The sequence below is a fragment of the Brassica napus genome, chromosome C4, assembly GCF_020379485.1.
Source record: "Brassica napus cultivar Da-Ae chromosome C4, Da-Ae, whole genome shotgun sequence".
Taxonomy (NCBI): Eukaryota; Viridiplantae; Streptophyta; class Magnoliopsida; order Brassicales; family Brassicaceae; genus Brassica; species Brassica napus.
In genome coordinates this window covers 11,417,741-11,442,063 of record NC_063447.1, presented here as the reverse complement: position 1 = coordinate 11,442,063, position 24,323 = coordinate 11,417,741, and the positions used below count along the sequence as shown (strand labels likewise).

Sequence of the window (24,323 nt, the reverse complement as noted above, 5' to 3'; positions counted from 1 at the left end):
CATGAAGTCAATAAGTATATTAAAGAAAGAACAAATGACACTAAATACATATTCGAGACACTGATAACCGATTTCTATTTTGGTCTTCTGAATCAATGTAGAGTTTTCAACCAATTCTCGTGATCTGATTTCTAAACTTTGCGTATTCAGAAAACACCACATCGTTTTTTGAAACATTCACGTGTGTGCTTACTTTTTATGAGATTGCCACTTTCATCGTTGTTAGAAAAAAGAGTTGAGTTTCTTCTATTCGCAACACAACTTTCCTGAATGTACTCTCCGCACTTCGTCATTAAAAAAGTACAACAGAATATGCAATGAATCTCTTTAAATATATTATATTTCTAAGGTATTATAAGCAGTTTTGGACAGTTCGTGCCATTAATATATAGTTTGAGGGTTTATTTTTTTCTTTCTGGGGTAGGAATCTTGTCATTGCATGCACATGATGTCAATGAATAATTTGTCAATCATCTAAGAACTTGTGGTTGAACAACAAAAAAACAATATTTAAACTTAAAAGAAAAAAGAAACATAACCTGAACTAGATAAATTAACTGCGCTAACTTAGAATCTGAAAGTGTTTGAAATAAGATATTGGTTTTAAGACCAAGATGACGTATGTGCTTACATAAATTGTAGTCAACCTTGAATATTATAGTCAGAGCAGACTTACACGAACAAATCAACTCCAACACATACCTATCAAATACCGTCGTTTAAGTAATTGCCACAATTATAATGATTATCCTTGGACAACTTTGACTAAGTATCAAAGTTCACAAAACTTTGACTTTGACTTTGTATTAAATTGATTTATTATTCTTTAATTAATTAGTGTGGCAATTATTTAATTATATACAATAATTATTTGGTAAGGTGGATGAAATGATTCTATTTGCATCTTAACTAGAATTTGATCCGCGCTTTGAAAACGCGAGATAATTTTTGGAATTTTTTTTATATAATTGCATTTTTTTCTTTATTTAAAATAGGCCTAAACATAAAATACGTAATCCGAAGTCCAAACTGAACCTAAACCAAAAAAATCGATCCGCATCCGGTAAGAAATACCATAATGGATTTTGTAGGGTGGTGTAAAACATATCCGCAACCGTAGTGTTATTAGACGAACCCGAACGAATAACCTAAAAAAACGGAAAACCCGAAAAAATCTGAAAACCGATCTAAATGTCTATATTAATATAAATATTTGAAACATAAATATGTACTTCAAATATTCAATTCTATATTTATTTTTAAATGATATCTAAATAAGTATTTAAATTTAAAATAAGTACCTTAAATATCCAATTATATATATAAGTATTTATTTCTTATGTTATGCTTTTAAATTTTGAATTTAACTACAGATATACCGAACCAAACCAATATAACCCGAATCCAAACGACATATGATTACTTTATGGATTTTATGATGTGATGCAAATTAGAACCAAAACCAATGTATTATACCCGAACCCGATCTATGCTTACAAATTTACCATAATGAGACATATGATGTGATATAAGCTAGAACCAAAATTCAAAATACCCAACGTCTATCCCAACAGGTACATGAACACCCAAGCCTAGCTTAAAGTGTGTTTTATGTTTTGTTCAATTAGCTTTATATTTGATAAATATTTTACATGTTTGTTGGAATAATCCGTATAACTATACTCATAAAAATATTAACAATAACATGTTCCATTTTTGTGCTACCCATTTGGTTAGAACAAATAACATCTTCCATCATATCATTAAATATTAATAGTACATAACTATTAATATTTATTTGATCAAATATATATATATATATATATCTAATTTAATACTCTATCTATAAGAATTATATTATTATGTATTTGGTGAGAGCTTTGAAGAATTTGTTTTTTTGCATTTGGATTAAGTACAGCTGTATTTATACAACTGATTAGTTAAAATAATAATAATTAAAATAATTGATTAGTTACTTAAATTTAGTGTTAATATAAATTGAATTCATTATTAAAAAACAATAAATTAGTTATTTAGTTCCTTAATTTTAGGATAGTATATATATTTAATAATAAATGAGTTAGAAATAAGTAGAAATAATAGGAACCCAAAAAAATAAGGTCCAACCTATACTATTTCTACGTAGATAAAAATTCTTTATGTTTTAATAGTATTGATTATTCGAATGCTATTCAATTAAATAAAAACATTGCTGCAATTAGGCCTAGGCATGAAGTGAATATCCAAAAAATTCGTAGTATTCGTGATCCCCTCCGTCCGAGACGAATATCTACGTTTGTGATTCGCTTCGATGCGGTCTTCTGGATATCCGAAGTTTTTTTTAAAAAATTACGGATTATTCAATTCGATTTGCCAATTATATTAAAAAATTTAAAATAATATATAGCATTAAAATTAAATAAAAACTTTTAAAATATCAATTTAAAATAAGAATAATAATATCATACTAACAAACTAACATTTTTAACAGAAATTATGAAGCAAAATTTAATATTAATAAGCCTAATAAGAAAACTCATATGTTAACATTTGATTCAATATAAAAATAAAATTGGATATGCAATAACCAAAACAAAAATTTGAAGAGCCTAAATGCAGCTTATTATGGTTTCAAGCATTGCCATTAATCCATCATCGTCAAGCAATGCTAAAAGTGTTAAGAAAATCTTAAATGTGCCTCAAAAAATATGTGAGAAGAGATATAAAGGGAGCGCATGTGCAGATAGGTTCTCTCATATGTGGTCTTAATATAAGTAATAGATTTTGATATGCGCTTAGAAAGCGCGGATTTGTTTGTTTTTCATTTATAGATCGAAAGTTGATTTCTAAACTACCATTATTTAGTGTTTCAAAAAAAAAACTACCATTATTTTTGTTTCGAACCATAACAATTGAGTTTTTAGATTTTTATCATTTGTTCTTTTTTCTTTTCAAAATATGGTATTTGTTCGAAATATTGTAGTTGTTCTTTAATAATGTTTGAGTTTTAGATTTGTTATCATATCCGATCTAGATTCGTGGTTGAACCTATAGACCCGATGCATTGAATATAATCCGGTTCGGATTTAATGAAAAATTTGTTAATTAAAAATCCGATAGATTATCAGATGAAGGGTATTATGTTTTATTTTTAATTTGTTAATTAAAATATTTATATTAATTTTAAGTTAGTATATCTTCTAAATATATATATAGGCTCATTATTTATAGATCCATTTAGGTGCATCTGTAAGCCCAAAACCAAAAGACTTAAATGCCATTAATGAATTTTATTAATCTCTTATAAAAATAAGAGTATTTTTGAGAAAACTGTAATTTTCATTAATGATATAATTTGGGAATAGTCATTTTTTAACGGTATTGATATGATATATGGTGTAAGATATATATTTTTGGTTTGTATTGAAAATATGTATAATATTCGAATGATCTATTTTGAATATTGATACGTAGATTTTAAAAAATAATATTTTCATGTTTGTTAATTTATTTATAGTTCATAATATATTTATACTTATATTAAATTTTAAGTTAGTATATCTTTTAAATATATATATATATAGGCCCATTATTTATAGCTCCATTTAGGTGCATCTGTAAGCCCAAAACCAAAAGACTCAAATGCCATTAATGAATTTTATTAATCCCTCGTAAAAATAAAAGTATTTTTGAGAAAAATGCAATTTTTATTAAGAGTATAATTTGAGAATGATCCTCTTTTAATGATATTAATTCATAATATATTTATACTTATATTAAATTTTAAGTTAGTATATCTTTTAAATATATATAGGCCCATTAGTTATAGATCCATTTAGGTGCATCTGTAAACCCAAAATAAGATTATTTTTGAGAAAACTGCACTTTTCATTAAATGTATAATTTGGGAATGATCCTCTTTTAAAGGTATTGATTCATAATATATTTATACTTATATTAAATTTTAGGTTAGTATATCTTTTAAATATATATATATATATGCCCATTATTTATAGATCCATTTAGGTGCACCTGTAAGCCCAAAACCAAAAGACTTAAATGCAATTAATAAATTTTATTAATCTTTTGTAAAAATAGTGGTATTTTTGAGAAAACTGCAATTTTCATTAAATGTATAATTTGGAAATAATCCTCTTTTAATGATATTGATTCATAATATATTTATAATTATATTAAATTTTAAGTTAGTATATCTTTTAAATATATATATATATATATATATATATATGCCTATTATTTATAGATCCATTTAGGTGCATCTGTAACCCCAAAACAAAAAGACTTAAATGCCATTAATGAATTTTATTAATCCCTTGTAAAAATAAGAGTTTTTTTGACAAAACTGCAATTTTTATTAAGGGTATAATTTGAGAATGATGCTCTTTTAATGATATTAATTCATAATAAAATTATACTTATATTAAATTTTAAGTTAGTATATCTTTTAAATATATACTAGATCTTGATCCGCGCTTAGCAAGCGCAGATTATTTTATGACGATAATTTCACTAATAACTTAACAAATATTTTGTTAATTTGTAAGAATTTTGTGTATTTATAATATTATTGCATTTAAATCAATACTTTTGAATTCGACCCAAACCCGCGGTCTAACCGATTAATCCGCTGATCCGACAATTCGATTTAGATTTGTAAAAATATTCATATTTAAAAAATCACTAAAACCCGAGACTAACCGATTGAACTGATGGATGACCAATATATAATCCAATTTGATTTAAATTGTTATAGTTTCATAATTTGTCACTTTTTAATCCAAATTTTAAAGTTCCTTATTTTGTAATTTTATGAAATTATGACGTTTCTACAAAATTTTGATAGAGAAAAATGATAGATTTAAAATAATTAACAATTATAAATATGTCTTGATCATATTGCTCCTTTTTATATAGCTTAATTAATTTTATAATAATTATTTTGTGTAATTTATGTTGTTAATAATTTATATTATAATCGGTTTAAATTTGCTGTTAACAATTAGTGTTAAGCATTTTTTTAGATAACATATATTTTGAACATTTTTCATAAATTTTTTTGTTATTAAATTTATTGTAAATTTTATAATGTTTATATATATATATATATATATTATGTAATGGCTATTATTTAATTGTTATGTTACTTAAATCAATGATATAACCATTATTTAGTAATTATAAATAAAATAATATGTTAATTTAATTAATTTATTATTGATTGAAATATTTTTGTAGTATTTAAACCTGTAAAAATAAGTTCTATTTATTTTCGTTGTTTTATAAATTATTTTAATTTTTTTAATTATTTAATCTATCTAAATCATTTGAAAGAAATTTTTTAATAATATTAAAAATATGAATTCTAATATTTTATATTGTTTGGACACAAAATTAATTATTATAATGTTGTTTGGAAACATGGATAGTAGTATAAAAAAATAAGTATATTGTTTGGAAACATTGATAGTAGTATAAAAAAAGTATTATTAGTGATTTAATGTAGGTTTAACTATAAAGTAGAAAGATGCATTTAATTTAAAAACTTACAAAATAAATGTGAGGTCCAACGCAATGTTTCTGCTTTAATAATATAGATATATGCCCATTATTTATAAATCCATTCATGTGCATCTGTAAGCCCAAAATCAAAAGACTTAAATGTCATTAATGAATTTTATTAATACCTTGTAAAAATAAAGGTATTTTTGCAAAAACTGCACTTTTCATTAAATGTTAAATTTGGGAATGATCATCTTTTAAAGGTATTGATTCATAATATATTTACACTTATATTAAATTTTAGGTTAGTATATCTTTTAAAAACTCAAAAAGAAAAAGAAATGTGGACCATCATTTCATAGAAGATAAGGGATACTTCCATAACATCGCCATATACTGTACTGTATCAACGAAACCCAATTAAGAGCGCCTATATGCAGCTTATTGTTCTTTATATATACACGAAACCCAGCTGCTGCATTTTTAATGTATCTAGTTATGGCATAAACAACAACATTACAAGCATCTGACAAATCTCTTGAGAGATCTCTCTGCTCATATGAGTCAGGGTCCTGGATGAAGAAGCAGATGTGCAGTGTCTCAATCTTCTCTTTATGCAATGTTCTTCCTGCTCTGTTGCCAGAATGGCGTTGCAGGTTTTCGCTTTAAGGCCTTGACACTAAACAGACTGTTCTTGCTCTGCAAATGACGCATGACTTAGTTTCAAGCATTGCCATTAATATGTTGTTTTTCTTGAGAAGTGGGAGATGCAAAAACTTACCATTAAACAAGTTCCATGATCAAGGTCACAAATGGGGTAGTCGTGAGGGCAGCAACTGTCGTTGTGAACACAACAAGTGGCTGCTTCTAGTGGGCAACATCCCCAAGCAATGCAATACTTTCCATACTCAAAGAGACAGCAACAAGTGTATCTCTGAGGACATGTGTAGTAATTGTCACATTGGATCGGAGGCTTGATGGGAGATGGAGGTGAAGGTCCCGGGTTTGGTGGGTTTTGGCCATTCTTGATCGGATATGAAGGCTCCACAGCGATTCCGCATTTTCCACCTGAAGCTGCAATGTTACGCTCCATCCTTATGTATCCGCTCTCTCCCCAGCTTGACCCCATGAGTTTTTCACAATCCAATAGTCTTTGCCGTTCTCTGTTCCGTATCCGACCGCCAAAACTCCGTGGTCTAGATTTGTTCCACAAATTCCATCGAATATACCCTTCAGAAGGAAAATAACACAATAAAAACATTAGATTACAGAGATGCAAAAGTAAACAAACAACCTAGGCAATGCTAAAACTTATAAAGATGTGGCCATTGTGTCAGAGGTCCCTGTTCGAGTGAGGGGCGGACGCAGGTAGGGGAGAGGTGTGGCACGTGCCCCACTCTCTTTTTTATTTTTTCTTCAGTAATTAATTTAAAATTTATTCATATATCCTAATCTATGTGTATGTTACAGTTTGTGTCTCATACTAAATTTCTTTCTAGATCCGCCAGCGCCAGCGCCAGGACAAAACTAATATTATATGATATTGTTTCGGGTATGGAGATTACGGACTTCTACTTCAACTTACTGGTATTCAAAAAAAAAAAAAACTTCTAAGAACTATGATAACATGGTTAAAATACGTACTGAATCATAGAGCTGGAACGCACGACCACCAGCCTCAATGGCGACGCTGATTGGTTGGTGAGAAAGTGCTTTCTTCAGTGATTCTTCGCTGTTAGCAGGCACATCCTCATATGAGTCAATGGTGACAACTTTAGCGTTTTTCTGCAACAAAAAAAAAAGTGAATATAATTAAAAATCATCCAAAATTTGTTAAAGAGTTATATAATTCCTGGTCAAAACACTAACTCTAGTCTGGTCACAACGTCCGTCAACACCCTTGTAAGGATAATCTTCCTCTGTATCGACTCCACCGTTGTTTATAATGAACTTGAAAGCATAGTCCATGAGGCCGCCGTTACAGCCTTCGTTATATGGAATGTCACAGTCCACTAACTCTTGCTTAGACAAAGATATTAAGTCTCCGGTCACGATTTTGTTTACGCCCTCCACAGCTCCGATGGCTGAAAACCCCCAACAACTCCCTTCCATTATCAACAAGAGAAATTAGTTCATTCATAAACCTTTTTTTTTTAACACATAGTTACTTCATAAACCATTATCAACATTTTCTTACGATAAACCATTATCAACATTTTATGTTCAAAAAAAAAAAACACCATTATCAACATTTTCTTACGATAAACCATTATCAACATTTTATGTTCAAAACAAAACACCATTATCAACATTTTCTTACGATAAACCATTCCTAAAAGGGGCAAACACGTCTTTTTCCTCGGGTTTCAATAGTTTTTGAACGAGCCAGACAAAACAAGAGATTTATATTTTTCCATGCATATTTGATGAAAATAGTTAAAGCATCATTAATGGAGTGTTTTTTTGGCGAAGTTCTTAATAGAATATAAGAAACCGTCTCTTAATTTTTAAATAAAAAACTAAGAACCGGCTTTTAAATAAGATGGTGAATTCTTAACGGAATATAAAAAACCGTCTCTTAATTTTTAAATAAAAAAACTACGAACCCACTCTTAAATAAGATATTATTAATCATGCTCATACTTATTATTCCACTTAAGACAACAATCAAGCTAAGATAAATCGAGTGAAAAAAAAATTCTTACCGCCGCTTCCCTGATCTTTAACCTCAGTCACGGCACCTTCCTTCCTCCAGTCGACGCTCTCCGGAAGCGCGTCACCTACACAAGCCTCGTAGCGAAGGCTGGTCCTCGTGATTGTCCTCTTGAGCCTGGAGCCGACATACATGGATCTGTACTGGTCGTTAGTAAGATCCGCGAACTTCGTAAGACCCAATCTGTAAGACTGTAACTAAGATTCTTCGCGTTGTGGTCGTCGACGAAAGGGAGATTGTCTTTAAAGATCTCGAACCGTCGATCTTTCTCTGTAAGAGAACTCTGAACCCAGGCCTGTCTGAACCTTCCCGTGTTTCCCTAGCCACTCCTCGTAGAGCCTTGAAACCTCGGCGTCGCTCCGGCTGCCGGCCGAGAAGGTGTGGTGGCAGTCATCGTGGGAAATGATCGACATATCCATAGCCGTTTCAACGCCGATCATCGTTAGGAAAAGGATCGCCATAACTGGACTAATGAGCTTCATTTCTTCTTCACTGTTTTCTTTTTCTTTGGCGAAGAAGAAGATACGATGGACATGTTTATTGTTTTGAAGAATCTAAAGGGAGAATTGCCAACCGTGACTCAAAACTTGGAGTCAAACCAAAACAATACCCCAACTTGGGTCAAAGGCAAAAGTAACCTAAAAGGCTATTGAAATTACAACTATCCCCTTGTGACCAAACAAAAAAACGGAATTTTTTTTACGTTTCTACCCCTCGCAAGTCGTCTGTTTAGACGACTTGAAAATAAGTCGTCCAGACGACTTAACTGAAAGTCGTCTGGACAGTTAGTCTTAAACATAATTTAAAAATTTTGTAAAAAATATTTTGATAAGTGAAAAATGGGAATTATGTAATTAACATATGTCTTAGGAGGTATAAATTAAGATATAACAAATTTCAATTGTTTTCAGCATAGATGAGTGAAAGTAGTGAGTCATGATATTCTTTAGTTTATGTTTCATCAACATATGTTGTAGTATTGTATGTGTTCTTAGGGTTAGATTTTGGAAAGCATTAAAACCGTTTTTGAAAATTTTTAAAATTACTTATGCGTGTTCATTTCTGTGTATAGTAAACACTATTTAAGTATAATTTGATTTTATAACGTGGTTAGTTAGTTAATCTAGTCATTTTAGTTTAGGGGTTCATTTTAGGGTCTAGGACGACTTAATATTTTGTCGTCTGAAAACAGACGACTAAATATTAAGTCGTCTGTTGTACATTATCAGCCAGAATAAGTCGTCTAAACCGGACCAAACCTTAAAGTTTACCAATGTACTTTTAAAGCTAACCGGATTATTTACCCAATATATAAGGTGATTTTTATTTTTTTTGTTTCATTTTTCACGAAATTCAGAAACCCTAACAGTTCTCTCTCAAAGGCGATTTCGAATTCCCACGATTTCCGAACAAACCATCGTTCTCAACGTCAGCTATCTATCTCACTTCATTCTCACCGTTGTCGCCGCAGCTTCTTCTAACCCTAGCGCCGCCGATTCCTCTAAACCCTAGCGCCGCCGATTCCTCTAAACCCTAGCGCCGCCGCTTCCACTATTTCCGAACAAACCGTCGCCCTCGCCACCGTGGTCACCAACGTTCTCACCGCCGCTTCCTCTAAACACTAGCGCCGCCGCTTCTTCTAAACCCTAGCGCCGCCGCTTCTTCTCTGTAAACCTTAGCGCCGTTTCTCTGTAAACCCTAACGCCGCTAAGTCATCAATCTCGAGGAAAAGATGAACATAAAACGTTGTCTCTATCAATTTACTCATTCTCACCGTTTCACGTTTATTTTTTCAGATCTATAACCGCAATGACGAGTACTCCAACTCCTTCTGCGACTGGAAGACTTGTAAGTAATTTAAGTCGTCTGGAAAGTCTTCCACTGGACGACTTAGTAGATGACTTAAATATAAGTCGTCCATTTGGAAGACTTTCCAGACGACTTAAATTTAAGTCGTCTACTAAGTCGTCTGGACTTATATTGTTGTCTTTGATTATTTTGCAGACAAAAAGGATGGATATTCCAGAACTCCCCCGTAGGTTATACACATCAGGGGAAGAGCCAGAAGCCCACAATAGCATTTCGTATCATACGGATAACAGCAAGTTGCATACTGCTCTTAGGAAAGCTCTTACTGATGACGAATTTGAAGAGCTCAAGGAGTCGAGTTTGGGAGTTTTCATCAAGTTCAAGGAGCAGGGATTTGGTTGGGCTTCAAGGCTGGTTCACTACATGCTCAGTTTCAAGCTGGACATTAAGAAGAAGTATGAGATGTGGTCTCTCGTTGGTCCAGAACCTTTGAGGTTTTCACTGTTAGAGTTTGAAAACCTCACTGGTCTAAACTGCGAGTACATCGAGGACCTTGAGACACCAAAATGTGACGTTACCCCAGAGATGGTTTCTTTCTGGGGGATGCTGGGAGTTCATCTGGAAGCTGGGCCAACTACTGATCAGATAATAGCAGCACTGAAGAGATGCGGGGATTGGTCCAGGGAAGATCGCAAGCGGCTCGCGTACCTCTCCATCTTCACTGGATTCATTGAAGGGAGAAAGTTTTCAACCGCTACACGATCTACTCTGGCAAGGCTAGTGATGGATTTAGAACGGTTTGAGAATTATCCATGGGGGAGAGTCGCGTTTAAGGTGCTGATGGACTCTTTGTGGAACAAAGAAATTGCTGGCTGTTACACCGTGGATGGGTTTATACAAGTTCTTCAAGTCTGGACGTACACAGCTATGCCGGAATTGGGTGCTAGTATTGGTGGTCCCAGAGCAGACAGTCCGTCTCCACCGATACTGGCTTACGAGGGCAGCAGAGGCCGCAGATCAATGAAAGCTGCTATCTTGAGTCAGGTATTTACTTCAATCCAAAAGACTGCGCAGACGACTTATTATAAGTCGTCTGGAAGGTCGTCCAGCTTGACGACTTATCGGACGACTTATAATAAGTCGTCTGGAAAGTCTTCCCAGCTGGACGACTTATTAGACGACTTATTATAAGTCGTCTGGAAAGTCTTCCATCTGGACGACTTATTAGACGACTTATTATAAGTCGTCTGGAAGGTCTTCCATCTGGACGACTTATTAGACGACTTATAATAAGGCGTCTGGAAAGTCTTCCCAGCTGGACGACTTATCGGACGACTTAATTAAGTCGTCTGGAAAGTCTTCCATCTGGACGACTTATTAGACGACTTATTATAAGTCGTCTGGAAGGTCTTCCAGCTGGACGACTTAGTAGACGACTTATAATTAAGTCGTCTATTTAGTATTTTTTTTCAAATATCTAACTCGATTCTTCTATTTACTGCAGACCCGCGTGATCAACTTTGTTGAGAAGGACATTAGTGAAATGTGGCCAAAATGGGACTCTGAGGTTGAGGACCTGCCCGCGGAGAACATCATTAAAGTCATGTATGAGCGGAGACCGTGGAAGTGGACCATGGATTGCTGGGAAGTCACTGGTACTAAGGTCAATACAAAACCTAAGGTTGTGACTCCATCGAAGAAGGCCAAAGAGATGGTTGTGTTGGAGGAGGAGGAGGAGGAGGAAGACAATCCAAGACCTCGGAAGAAAGCTCGTAAAGAGGCTCCTGAAGAGGCTAGAGAAGAGGCTAGAGAAGAGGCTAGAGGGGTGACCAGAGAGGAGTTGGAAATTATGTTCAAGGGCGTAGCTGAGGCTATGAAAAAAGGGTTTAATAAGTGCATGAGGGAGTTTAGGAAGTTGTCTGATAGATTGGAAGCTGTGGAGAAGAAGGTTGGTGTCACCAATCAGGCTACCCCTCCACCTCTAACCAATCAGGCTACCCCTCAAGATAAACAGCCTACCCCTCTTGCCAAAGAAACCGGGGGTAGAAACAAACAGGCTACCCCTCATGCCAATGAAACCGTGGTTAGTAACCAGCCTCCTCCTCATCAAACCAAACAGCAGCCTCCTCCTCCTCAAAAGAAACAGCAGCAGCCTCCTCCTCTTCAAAAGAAACAGCCTCCTCCTCAAAAGAAACAGCCTCCTCAAATCAAATATGTTAGTATCAAATCCAGGGTTAACTAGTTGTCCAGACGACTGTAAAAGTTGTCTGGACGACTAGTTGACCCTGGACGACTTAAACGTAAGTTGTCTGGACGACTAGTTGACCACGGAAGACTTAATTTTAAGTCGTCCAGGGTCAACTAGTCGTCCAGACAACTTTTATTTAAGTCGTCCAGGGTCAACTAGTCGTCCAGACAACTTTTATTTAAGTCGTCCAGGGTTAACTTGTGTGCAACTTTTATTGCAGAGATGGTTGCCGGAGGATACAGCAACCGAGGCGAACTCGGTAAATAAAGCAGATGGTGTCACCTCCAAAGAGATTGTTGCTGTCACTTCCACCGATCACCAACCGAGCCTCGCTTCCACAGATCAACAACCGAGCCTCGCTTCCACCGAGCCAAGCGATCCAGTTTCACAACCGAGCCTGGTTGTATTGGACAAGCGTGCAAAGAGTAAACGAGCGAAGAAACCTGCTCCTACTGTGAGATCTCCTTATATGGCAGAGAAAAAAAAAGATAAAGTGGCAGCCTATAATCCATTTCCGCCAGTAAACAAAGAAAAGTTGAAGGAACTCGCTGATTGGTTGAAAACTGATCCGTAAGTGATTGCTTTACCCATAATAGCTTGATTTAGTCGTCCAAAACTGATTGCTTTTTTGTTTGCAGTCATTATTTAACTAAGATCGAGGACAAACCACGTACATCACCAACAAGGTGGTACCACTTCCTCCGGACAGCCAGAGGATGGCTGGAAGACTGCGTAAGTCTTCTGCACACGATTTAAGTCGTCTACAAAGTCGTCCAAGTAGACTACTTTCCAGACGACTTAAAGATAAATCGTCTGGAAAGTCGTCTACTTGGACGACCACGTAGACGACTTATAATTAAGTCGTCTTCGTCTGGTAACTTCTAACTTGTTATATTTAATATGCAGCATATAGATGCTTGGATTAATGTGCTAAGGCAGAGGTATCAGGAGAACCCACAAGCTTTCAGGAGCGAGCGAATGTGCTTCCTGGATCACAACTTTTCTCAGTCTTGGAGAGAGCAGTATCAGCTCTTCAAAACATCGGAACCTGATCACAAAGGTTTAGGAAGAGTTCTACCTGGTGGGGCGTCGTATTTTTATGACGGATCAATACCTTCATTTTGCCAATCAAACAAGAAGTGGGGGGAGGACATTGATGATATCTATGCGCCAGTGAACTTGGACGACAAGCATTGGGTTGCTATTTGGATATCGATCCCTAAGAGGCACATAGTCGTCTGGGACAGCATACCTTCATCTAGTGTACCAGACGCATGGGATGCGATAATGGAGCCTTTTCTCCAGATGGTCCCTTATCTGCTTGTTGAGTGCGCAGCCACCGACGAAATGCGGGTCAAATACGGGTTGGAGCCATACACATATGAGAGACCGCTGAAAGGTGTACCCACGGCCAACAATGGTGATTGTGGCGTGTACACTGTAAAGTACATTGAATGTCATGCGCTCGGGGGCTCCTTTGACCCTAAAGACTTTGCTAGGTGCAACGCGAAGAAAATGAGGGATAATATGGCGGTGGATATATGGAAGGAGCTTGTTGATCAGCATCTGAAAGAAAATGTGGATGGTGATAAGTTCGTGGGCATGTATGATTAGATTTGTATTTGAACATGATTTTTTAACATGATTTTTGTATTTGAACATGATTTTTTAACATGATTTTTGTATTTGAACATGATTTTTGAACATGATTTTTGTATTTGAACATGATTTTTTAACATGATTTTTGTATTTGAACATGATATAAGTTGTCTGGAAGAAATAAGTCGTCTGGAAGGTTTTCCAACTGGACGACTTACAAATAAGTCGTCTGGAAGGTTTTCCAACTGGACGACTTACAAATAAGTCGTCTAGAAGGTTTGGACGACTTATTATAAGTCGTCTGGAAGGTTTTCCAACTGGACGACTTACAAATAAGTCGTCTAGAAGGTTTGGACGACTTGAAGGGATAGTAGAAGGTAGTCTAAAAATAAAATACACTTGAAGGGATAGTAGAAGGTCGTCTAAAAATAAAATACACTGGACGACTTAGTAGAAGGTCGTCTAAAAATAAAATACACTTGAAGGGATAGTAGAAGGTCGTCTAAAAATAAAATACACTGGACGACTTAGTAGAAGGTCGTCTAAAAATAAAATACACTGGACGACTAAATATTTAGTCGTCTGGACGGGTAATCAAGACGGGACGACTTAAATTTAGGTCGTCTGGACAACTAGTCAACTGGTTGTGTACATTGTGGTTTCGTATGGCCAGTTTCCTTGCAGTTTGAGCATCTCCGTGCCCTGTGTTTCTTCCTGGGTTTGTGTCCTCTCATCCTAGATAGCTCCAACCAAGATTGCCATCTTGATTTCTTCGGTCTCCCCCGACCACGCTTTAGTTCTGGAGGAAAGCATTCTCGTTCCTCAATATGTTGTGACACGATAGGATATATATTCTCTGAGTATCCTGCATACAGATAATTCTTTGAGTACAGTGGACATACAAGTGTGGAGATATGCAAACCAGCATGTATTCCAGCAGCTATAGCATGAGAGCAAGGTATTTTCTCCACTCCATAGACACCACAATCACACTTTGCATGTTCCAAATCAACCACACAGTCCATTTTGCCACCTTTGACAAAGAAATGCCATCCATCAATTGGTTCGACCGTCATCATACCCGCTATCTCTTCTCGAACAGCAAGCAAGTATTCAACAGCCCGGCTATGTTCAGTTGTGAGACTCAAAGCATCTTGTCTCCTTTTCCAATACCATTTTCCTAACTTCTGCCTTATGAACTCCAGCAGGAACGTAATCGGAAATCCTCTTGCTCGCTTCAGTGCGGAATTAATAGATTCAGCAATGTTGCTTGTTTTTATGTTGAACCTGTTCCCCTTACAATAAACCCTTGACCATAGCCTGACGTCGGCTTTCTCCAAATACGTTGCAAGTTCCGGGTTTGCACTCCGTATCTCAGCCATGTACCGGTCAAAATCGTAAACCGTGTGAGCATAAGCAGCCCCTTTCACCAAGTACATGAGATGTTTCCCTTTAAACTTTTTGACAATGTTATCTTGAAGGTGATAATAACATATTCCTCGGGTTGCCCAAGGAAACACCTTATCACACGCACTTTTAATGGCCTTGTGCCGGTCGGAGACTATCACCAGAGGCTTGTCATGAGATATACAACTAGCCAATTTTGTGAAAAACCATTCCCAAGAAGGTATATCTTCCTCATCCACGATCCCAAAAGCCAATGGGAATATCTGAAAATTGCCATCTTGTGCGGCTGCAACTAACATAGTTCCTCCATACTTTCCACTTAGGTGAGTTCCATCCACCACAATGACCCTTCTCTGATACTTAAAACCTTTGATAGAAGCTCCAAAAGAGAGAAATAGATACTTAAATCTTTTCATAGAATCAAGTTCTATCGCCGTGATAGAATCAGGATTTGCAATGGAGATTTGCTCGAGATATGATGCCAGACGCGAATACCCTTCTTCTGCTGATCCTCTCACCAATCTTTGTGCATATAACAGTGCTCTGTATGAAGTGGTGTAATCAAGCGCCATGCCAAACATGTTCCTCATTGCATCAGTGATATGCTGCGGAGTTATCCCATCAATGATTCCAACACGATCAATGAAAAGACTACCTACATACTTCGGAGTACAGTGTCTCCGCTGAGCGATTCGGTCTCCCGCTGAGCATAAATGTTTTTCCACATACTTTGTTACCCAAAACGTGTTTGTCCCATGTTTGACACTCGCTCTGACCTTCCATCCACAATAGCTAACCGGACATGTTGCCACAACGAGAGTTTTCGTTGATTTGTATAATCTGAAAGAAAACTTACCCCTCACTGCTGCCAACCGCAGCTCTGAAAGCAGTGCACCCTTGCTAACAAAACTCTGGTTGACATAGATGGTACCATTCGATTTTCCTCCTTCAATAGCATTTGTCTTAGCATATGCCTTTTGGATTTCTTCAAAACAAATATTATCATCATCTTCCTCGTCCTCATCTGGAACCTTTCCATAAAGACTGTAATCCCCACCATTCTGATCCGTTTCACCAACAATAGAATTATCAGCATCCTCCTCCCCATTTTCCTCCTCCCCATCTTGATTTTCATCTTCAACAAACTCATTATCACCAACATCTTCATCATCACCACCAACATCTTCTTCCCATTCACCAGCTTCATCATTATCACCAACATCTTTTTCCCATTCACCAGCTTCATCAATATCCCTTTTCTCTGAAACCGTTTCGACCTTGCTGCGGCTTGATACACAAAGACATACTCTATGGGTTTTGAGTATCTCCAGCAAGTTTCGAACTTGTCTATCACTTGTAACATGAATGGGAAGACTGCCTGGAGCCATCATCATTTCTGCTGGTAATGAGTAGCTAATCTCCACACTCACTGTTCTCATGTCCAGGTTATAATCTTCTTGAGCCATTGCAACAAGTTCAGCATGTGTTGAATCTTCATTCAATAAAAACAATCTTGCTCCTTTGAGATCATCAACCACAAAATCCCAACGGAAATCTCTCAACAACCATTCTCCATACACTGCATGTAACTGAAAAATCATCTGCAAATATTCAAAATAAAACACATTAGTAAACATAGAGAAAATGAAGAAGTTCAATAAACATTGCCGCAGACGACTTAGCATTAAGTCGTCCAGAAGACTTAAAGGTAAGTCGTCTAAAGAGGTCACTTTTGCAATTGAAAATTAAAAGGGACGACTTAATTCTAAGTCGTCCGGCTTTGTTTGTTAAAAAAAAAACTTCAGACGACTTATATATAAGTCGTCTACGAGAAACGGGCTAGTTTTGCATTTGACCGAATCGTGTCAGATCTTTGACTATTTCTGGACGACTTATAATTCAGTCGTCTCTGGGAAAGTTAAAATTTCAATATTTTATGAAAACTTGACGACTTACGTGTAAGTCGTCCTAGGTTAGTTTTGTAATTGAAAAATAAAACTTGAAATTTAACTTTCTCCAGACGACTTAGATGAAAGTCGTCCAGCTAAACGACTTAATTTAAGGTCGTCCGGGATAAGCAAGGTTTGACCAGAAAATTGGGAAAAATTCTGGACGACTTTGCTTTCCCCGGACGACTTTAAATTAAGTCTTCTGGAGGGACGACTTTATATTAAGTCGTCTGGTTAAAGTTAAATTATGAAGTTTTATTTTTCAATTACAAAACTAACCTAGGACGACTTACACGTAAGTCGTCAAGTTTTCATAAAATATTAAAATTTTAACTTTCCCAGAGACGACTGAATTATAAGTCGTCCAGAAATAGTCAAAGATCTGACACGATTCGGTCAAATGCAAAACTAGCCCGTTTCTCGTAGACGACGTATATATAAGTCGTCTGGAGTGTTTTTTTTTAACAAACAAAGCTGGACGACTTAATTTAAGTCGTCCGTTTGACCAGAAGACTCATCAGTAAGTCTTCTACATACAGATGACTTACTAGTAAGTCTTCTACGCGAACAGATCTTGAAAAAAAATTCAAATTCGTACCTTAAACTAGGTGAGATGACTTCGTTTGCACACAGGGTCTTCTCCAACCACCCAGAACCTCAAACGAAAGCAACCGTAAGTAAAAACGAAAGAAATATGGCTCTGTCAACCATAGCCCATATTTTGAATCAAAAGCTTGAGTTTTTTGGATGAATATAGAGAGAAAGTGAAAGAAATGTTGTTTTTAGTTCATAACAATTGAAACAGAGAGAGTGTAAAGAGATTTACGTGCATTAAAGGGCATTAAAAGCTCCAAACAGTTCGTACAAGGTTGTTGCCACTATTCATTGCAGTGGCAATATTGTAAATACTTGAAGAAGATGAGGTTGAGACAGTAAAGAAGCCATTTTCGAAAAAAAAAAAAACAAAATGTTAATGGCATTTTCGTAGATAAAATGCAGGTGTGGGGTTAAAATCTCAAAAAAAAAGGAGTCAAAAGAAAAGGTTAGTTTTCTGTTTGACTTCAAGTTTTGAGTTACTTTTGCAAAAAGCCCGAATCTAAATAATTTTAAATGACATGTATATTTAAAATCTGTGTGTTATGATGCTTTCGAATTTTATCTTGCATAATTTTACATATGAAAATGTATGGAAATTTTATTTTAGATATTTTGATATACATTTTTCATTAAAAATAAATATTGGCTAATTTTAATGAACTAGTTAAAATATTAAATAAATACTAGTTGAAAATGTGTTAAAACTTAATGGAGATTTTAATATTGATACTTTAGTAAAATTATTTACTTGTCAAGGATTTTGATATGATTTTTTTTTTTCTTAAAGCAAATTAAAGACTTTTTGTTAGATTTTTTTTTTCTCAAAAAAAATATTCGCTAAAAACTATATATAAATGCAAACTATGGGCTCATTTAAAAAAAAAAAAATTCTTCCATCTCTCTTTTCCTAGATTAATATTGTTTTCTCAGAACAGATATGTAACCAATGCGTTCATTTAATTTAAATACATTTACTTATTGCAATCTGTGAATGAAAAGTGAGCTTCGATCCAGATATATCTTCTCAAAGTACTTTTTGGTCACTCGCTCCTCTATATTGCAGTCTCTATCGGTGCAAAAGAATTGAACGAGAATGAACCAAGACACGCAAAAGTTAACTCTCGAGTTATTTCCTTTGACCCCTAACGTTGTAATGAACGTGGCTCCTATTTCAGACAAGATAGACCTTGCTCGGATGAGGCTTCTCTCGAGTGAAGAACGAGAAGAGGAGCAGCAGTACGGTGTCTCAACAGAACTAAATCTCTTCACTGATCCATGGACTATCAAGAAGGAACTGACCATAACTGATATTAGCTACTTAAACCATCTTCTTCTAAACACCAGTACCATACATCACCACATACTGAGATATCTCCCTGAGTGTGACCGGAAGATAGTCCAAGAAGGCTGGGCATTTGCCGTTGACGTGTATGATCACGATACTGATTCTACGCACCAGATGCTACTAAGGAAATGTGACCAAGTGTCTTTACTATGTTCTCACTGGTGGATGGTTCGTGGATTTTGTCTGCAGGAGGGCTTTGAAGATTGAAGATGAGATTGGAATGTTTTGGGATCCTTTTGACTCGAAGCTTCATTTCAGCGTGCTGCCTCGTGAACCAGTGGACACTCTTCTTGCAGATCATCTCAGGCATCAATAGAACCTACCCAGTGGACACTCTACTTCCAGAATACATAGAACCTTTACTGGGTGTGCTATGTTAATGTTGCTAATGGTTATGACTTGGTGACAGAATCATAAACATATTTTCTTTTATGGTATATCATGTGGTTTCTTATGCAAGTAATAAACAGAATCAGCACTAAATAATTCAAAAGTTACTCAAAAGTTTCAAACTATCCCGCTAGCTACTGCTACTGCTTCTGCTTCCTTCGCTATCAAACTGCAAATCATAAAAGACATAACATTTGACTTTGGAGCAGAATACAAACCCAGTCTAGCCTTCAACTGAGAACAAAGAACAGAAAGGACAATGAAAGCTTGTGGAAGCAGAGAACCTAAAACATGATTATCCTTAAACTGATTTGATTACTCTGTCTTGCTCTCAGACTAGAATCAATACTCAACCACTGCTACAAAGGCTGATGTCTCTAACTCATCATCATACAAAGTCTATACATATCACCTAACCTTAATTTTTTTTTTTGGCAATTTCACCAGAGAAAATTATTCATCCCAAGGCCATTGCAAGTAAATATCAGCTCCTTGTACCGGTCGAATAGCTCCTGCAAGAACAACAGAAAAACAATGGAGATTTTATCAAACTCTGAAGCTCTCTCAAATCAAAATAAAAGAAATAACAAATCTATTGTACATACCATGTTGTGCTCATAGATACGACGCATCCTTTTCTTATCGTACTCCTCCCTTGTAAATGGGTCGCTCAATACTGTTCCAACCAAAAATAAAAATCAAACCTTTACGCCTAACTAGTTAACCCTTTTTCTTCAATCGTACATATTTTTGAGAGGGCAAAAGAGAAGCAAAAACCTTGGTAAGCCTCGTTGATTTCTTGAAACCTAGACGTAGCGGAATCCTCTTCTTTAAGTTTATCCGGATGCCATTTCTGCAACACACAACCAAACACAACTCCCATCACTGACAAAACCTTGTCAGAAAAAAAGGACACAAATTAGGATAAGGAACCAGTGCAAGGCGGATGAAGTTAGAGCGAATCTCATCATCGGAGGCGTCGCTGTTCAGCTCAAGGACTTTATAGTGATCCTGCAACCACACCCAATTCACCCCAAAAAAAAAAAAAAAACTTCACCTTTAAAACCAAACAGCTGTCGAGAAATATTGTTATTTTTTTATTACCTTGTAGTTGTCGAAATCGAAATTGAAATCGAGAAAAGAGCCATGGCCGTCTCCCCAACCGGAACACCACATTCGTGTGAACAAACAAGTGAACAACTCTTCTTCTTCTTCTTCTTCTTCTTCTCTTCGTCTTCTTCACTTCACGAGTTTCTCACTCTCTCTCTCTCTCACTCACGCACTCACGCACTTCGGAACTAAAAGATAAAAGAAGCTAAAAAAGAAAAGAAAAGAAAAGAAAACAATGTTTTAAATATTGCATATAGACCCCTTAAGTTTCTTCTTATTAAAAAGCAGTGACCTTATAGCAGTTTCCAGAATAATAAATAAGACACGGCTGAGGTAAAGCTGTGATGGCTTTGTCTCTGGGAAGTAGAATCGGATCTTCCGTCTTAATACGACGGCGTATTCCCTTCGTCGGTGCGTTTTGCGTGCTAAGCTTGGGTTTCTCCTCCCTCTCATCCTCCTTCTCCTCGTCTTCCTATAAACCGGGTTGTGCACAGTCTCTCTCTTTTGCCCCTCTCTTAAGGTTAGCATCTCGATCTAGTTTGTGGTTTCTTGTGTACCCCCCCCCTTATGAACACTGGAGATTGTTATTTATAGGTCTAGATTTAGCAGTAAGGCTTCTTCATCATCGATCAGAATGGAGGAGGGGAGCAACACTGTGCCTAGCATTGTTGTCTACGTCACTGTTCCTAACAGAGAAGCAGGTTAGGATTCAATTCATTGTGTAATGGCTGGAAAATGAATTGAAAATGTTCTAAAGTCGAAAACTTTCTACCTATATTTTGATGTTCCGTTTGTATCACTGGGCAGGAAAGAAGTTGGCTAATAGCATAGTCCAAGAAAAGCTTGCTGCTTGTGTCAACATTGTCCCTGGTAGGTACTTCCCTACTCTTGCTGTCTTTAGCTGCCTCTTTCACCTTTTTGTTTCCATCACAAACTTTCTGTAAGTTGAGTTAACATATCTTCTTCCATCCAATTTAGTCATTTTAAGTTTCTTCTGCTAACAAGATTTTGTAAGAAAACCTTCTTTGTTTTAGTAGTCACTTGGTGGTGAGCATGTTTTTGCTATTCAGAAATAGAACTAAGTTAATTCAAGAAAGACTATAAGCTAAACTTTGGCCAGTCCATGCTTTTATACCATCTTGATATCTAGCTTACTTCTTTGTTTGCTTCCCATGTTCTGTGATTTTGAATATTACTAGTCTTGTAAACTACACGATGTTTATGGTTCATCGCTTGGATGCAGGTGTTGAATCGGTGTACGAGTGGGAAGGAAAGGTTAGTAAGGAAACAACACTTGCAAAATCATCTTTCTGCAATGTTATTTGATCTCAACCCTTATCTCCTGGACTAGACTAGTATGGACAATGGCTAACAAAGATCTCTAAAGCTTAAAGATTTACTAGAAAAATTCAGAATAAAAGACTACATATGAGATTACTTAATGCATAGTCTGTATGATCGATGCTTACTATTTGTTTTTTATTGCTTGGAACATTGTTCATCTTGGATCTGAGCTATTTCTGCAAGCTGATCTCTGAACACATTACATATATATAATCATGTCCCTTTTGACTTTCAGGTTCAGAGTGATTCGGAGGAGCTCCTGATAATCAAAACAAGGCAATCCCTTCTGGAGTCTCTTACCGAGCACGTCAATGCTAATCACGAATACGAGTATGCATTTTTCATATATTGCCTTGTCTTCTTTAGCATATTACAAAACCTAAGTAACTGAACATTGTTTACTTGTTTCTTTAGTGTGCCAGAAGTTATTGCATTGCCCATAACTGGTGGGAGCGACAAGTATCTAGAATGGTTGAAAAACAGCACAAGGAACTAAGATCTCGTAGCTGTCCACCATCACTGGCTCTGGAGTTTGGTTTCTCAAATAAAGAGCTCTCCCCATCTGTGGATTATGCCATAGTGTGCGACTGTGTGAGGTGTTCAAATACTAAAGACCAGTTCACTTATGTGTAATAAAAAATTGTACTCATATACGTGAGCAAACAAACCAAAGTGCAACCATCACATAGACCATTAGGTGCTATTAAGCTACAGACTCAGTAACTTGAAGCTGAGACAGTTGTGCCTCCTGAGTCCTCTTCTCCTTCTCGGACTGAATCTTTCCATAGAAGTAAGAAACAAACCCCCAAAGGGAGAGAAACAGAGAGACACCTTTCTCCGCCTGGAACTTCTCCCGGAAGAAAAGTACAGCCAAGACCTCCGTCAACGGAAGCAGAGTACTGATCAAAACTCCAGAGACGAGAGACGAAGCGCAGAAGATCATCCCAATAGACCCCAAGAAAAACCCTTGCCAGATAACAGCCGTGAACGCAACCACCACACAGTAATACTTCGACCCTCCAAGCTTAAACTCTCTCGCTTCTCTTCTTAACTCCTGCACGATGAACAAAAAGTCAAATTCTTGATTCTTGAATCCTAATCAAGAAAGATAAAAAGCCTCCCACCTTGAAGTCCCCATCAGCTAGCATCCCAACGAGACAGAAGCAAGTGGCCACCACGCACAAGACCAACTGCATCTCAAGCACAAGCGTGTAGCTGATCCTCTGACTAGCTTTCTTGTAAGTAAGCTCCACAAGCGGCAACACAAACGCGTAGAGAACAGCTGCAGCGACCGTCATAGCAAACCCAACTATATACTCCTTGCGCGTCTCCTTGGGGAGCTTGTCACCGTCCGCGTGAAGAGCAAGGCTTCCGGCGCCGAGAGTGAGCAAAACGACGGCGTTTATAGTGAAAGGCGTGAACCTTTGCTTCACCATGAAGAAGGCGAAGAGAGCGGTGAAGGCTAGCTGAGAGGAGATGATGAGAGAGGAGGTGGAGACGGGGAGGTAAGCTAAGCCGTAAGCGTAGAGGTAGTTGTCGAAGCCGATGAGGAGACCGAACACAACAGAGGCGAGGAACAGAGGAGGTTTGATGAGGAAAAGTGTAGTCTTCGTATCTTCTTGTTCTTGTTTACGGTGACGGGTAAGGAAGGAGATGAGGAGAGGGAGGAGGATGATGGGGCAACCTGAGGTTTGGAGGAAGCTTGAGAACCAGATTCGTTTGCCACCGTTTCTGAAGTAGAGACGCGTCATTAGAGGGCCTCCACAGTTTCCTATCGCCAAGATAATACAGTTTATGATTACAAGAACCGTCTTCATCTTCATCATCTTCATCTTCTTGCTCGTAAAGAGTGACTTCAAGTGTATCGTTACTAGTTCAACTTGATGTGGTGTAGGGATACGTCTGAAAAGCCGGTTTACATAGGTTTGATTTACGGTTTAGTTTCGGTTTTGGTTCATTTGTTTTGTGAAACATAACACCAATACATCACCTATTGATAGAACAATATAAAATATATTTAGTTTATTTCACCATTGGTTGGTATCTACAGCCATTTTAAAATCTATTGTATGATAACGAGATCACCGAAGTCAAAGATTCACCACCTTCTAGTGGAATGCCTTTAAGAATCACACGCGACGATATAATAATAATACACGTAGTTGAGTGACACAAATTATTAGGTGACTAATCAATCATTCAGAAGAGAAAAACAAAGCATCAGCCGTCGCATGTGAATAAATATACAAACATATTTGGAAAATTTCTCTCTCAAATTTGACTTTAGTTTAG

General features: G+C 36.5%; 4 protein-coding genes and 1 pseudogene across 5 annotated transcripts; 2 read left to right on the top strand and 3 right to left on the bottom strand.

The window, feature by feature from the left end:
- Positions 1-5,852: 5,852 nt before the first annotated feature.
- On the bottom strand, positions 5,853-8,733 carry LOC106454731 (annotated as a pseudogene).
- A 10,202-nt stretch (positions 8,734-18,935) lies between these two features.
- LOC106451177 (B3 domain-containing protein At2g33720-like) lies at positions 18,936-19,503 on the top strand. Its single transcript, XM_022701762.1, has 2 exons — positions 18,936-19,270; positions 19,377-19,503. The coding sequence occupies exons 1-2, from the start codon at positions 18,936-18,938 to the stop codon at positions 19,501-19,503; spliced, it is 462 nt and encodes a 153-aa protein (XP_022557483.1).
- Positions 19,504-19,753: 250 nt separating this feature from the next.
- Positions 19,754-20,940, bottom strand: LOC106451178 (chaperone protein DnaJ). The gene is made up of 5 exons (XM_013893058.2): positions 20,682-20,940; positions 20,511-20,588; positions 20,355-20,430; positions 20,183-20,253; positions 19,754-20,089 (listed from the first exon to the last, which is right to left on the bottom strand). Exons 1-5 carry the CDS (start codon positions 20,751-20,753, stop codon positions 20,018-20,020), a joined length of 369 nt encoding a protein of 122 aa, XP_013748512.1. The 5' UTR covers positions 20,754-20,940; the 3' UTR covers positions 19,754-20,017.
- A 20-nt stretch (positions 20,941-20,960) lies between these two features.
- LOC106451176 (protein CutA, chloroplastic) lies at positions 20,961-22,682 on the top strand. Its single transcript, XM_013893056.3, has 6 exons — positions 20,961-21,207; positions 21,282-21,388; positions 21,495-21,557; positions 21,931-21,962; positions 22,267-22,361; positions 22,446-22,682. The coding sequence occupies exons 1-6, from the start codon at positions 21,032-21,034 to the stop codon at positions 22,525-22,527; spliced, it is 555 nt and encodes a 184-aa protein (XP_013748510.1). The 5' UTR covers positions 20,961-21,031; the 3' UTR covers positions 22,528-22,682.
- Positions 22,572-24,075, bottom strand: LOC106451175 (purine permease 2-like). 2 transcript variants are annotated; one of them, XM_013893055.3, is made up of 2 exons: positions 23,156-24,075; positions 22,572-23,118 (listed from the first exon to the last, which is right to left on the bottom strand). In XM_013893055.3, exons 1-2 carry the CDS (start codon positions 23,861-23,863, stop codon positions 22,735-22,737), a joined length of 1,092 nt encoding a protein of 363 aa, XP_013748509.1. In that variant the 5' UTR covers positions 23,864-24,075; the 3' UTR covers positions 22,572-22,734. The 2 variants fall into 2 exon arrangements, with proteins under 2 accessions (XP_013748509.1, XP_013748508.1); XM_013893054.3 differs by having other exon boundaries at positions 22,572-23,085; positions 23,156-24,066.
- Positions 24,076-24,323: the final 248 nt, after the last annotated feature.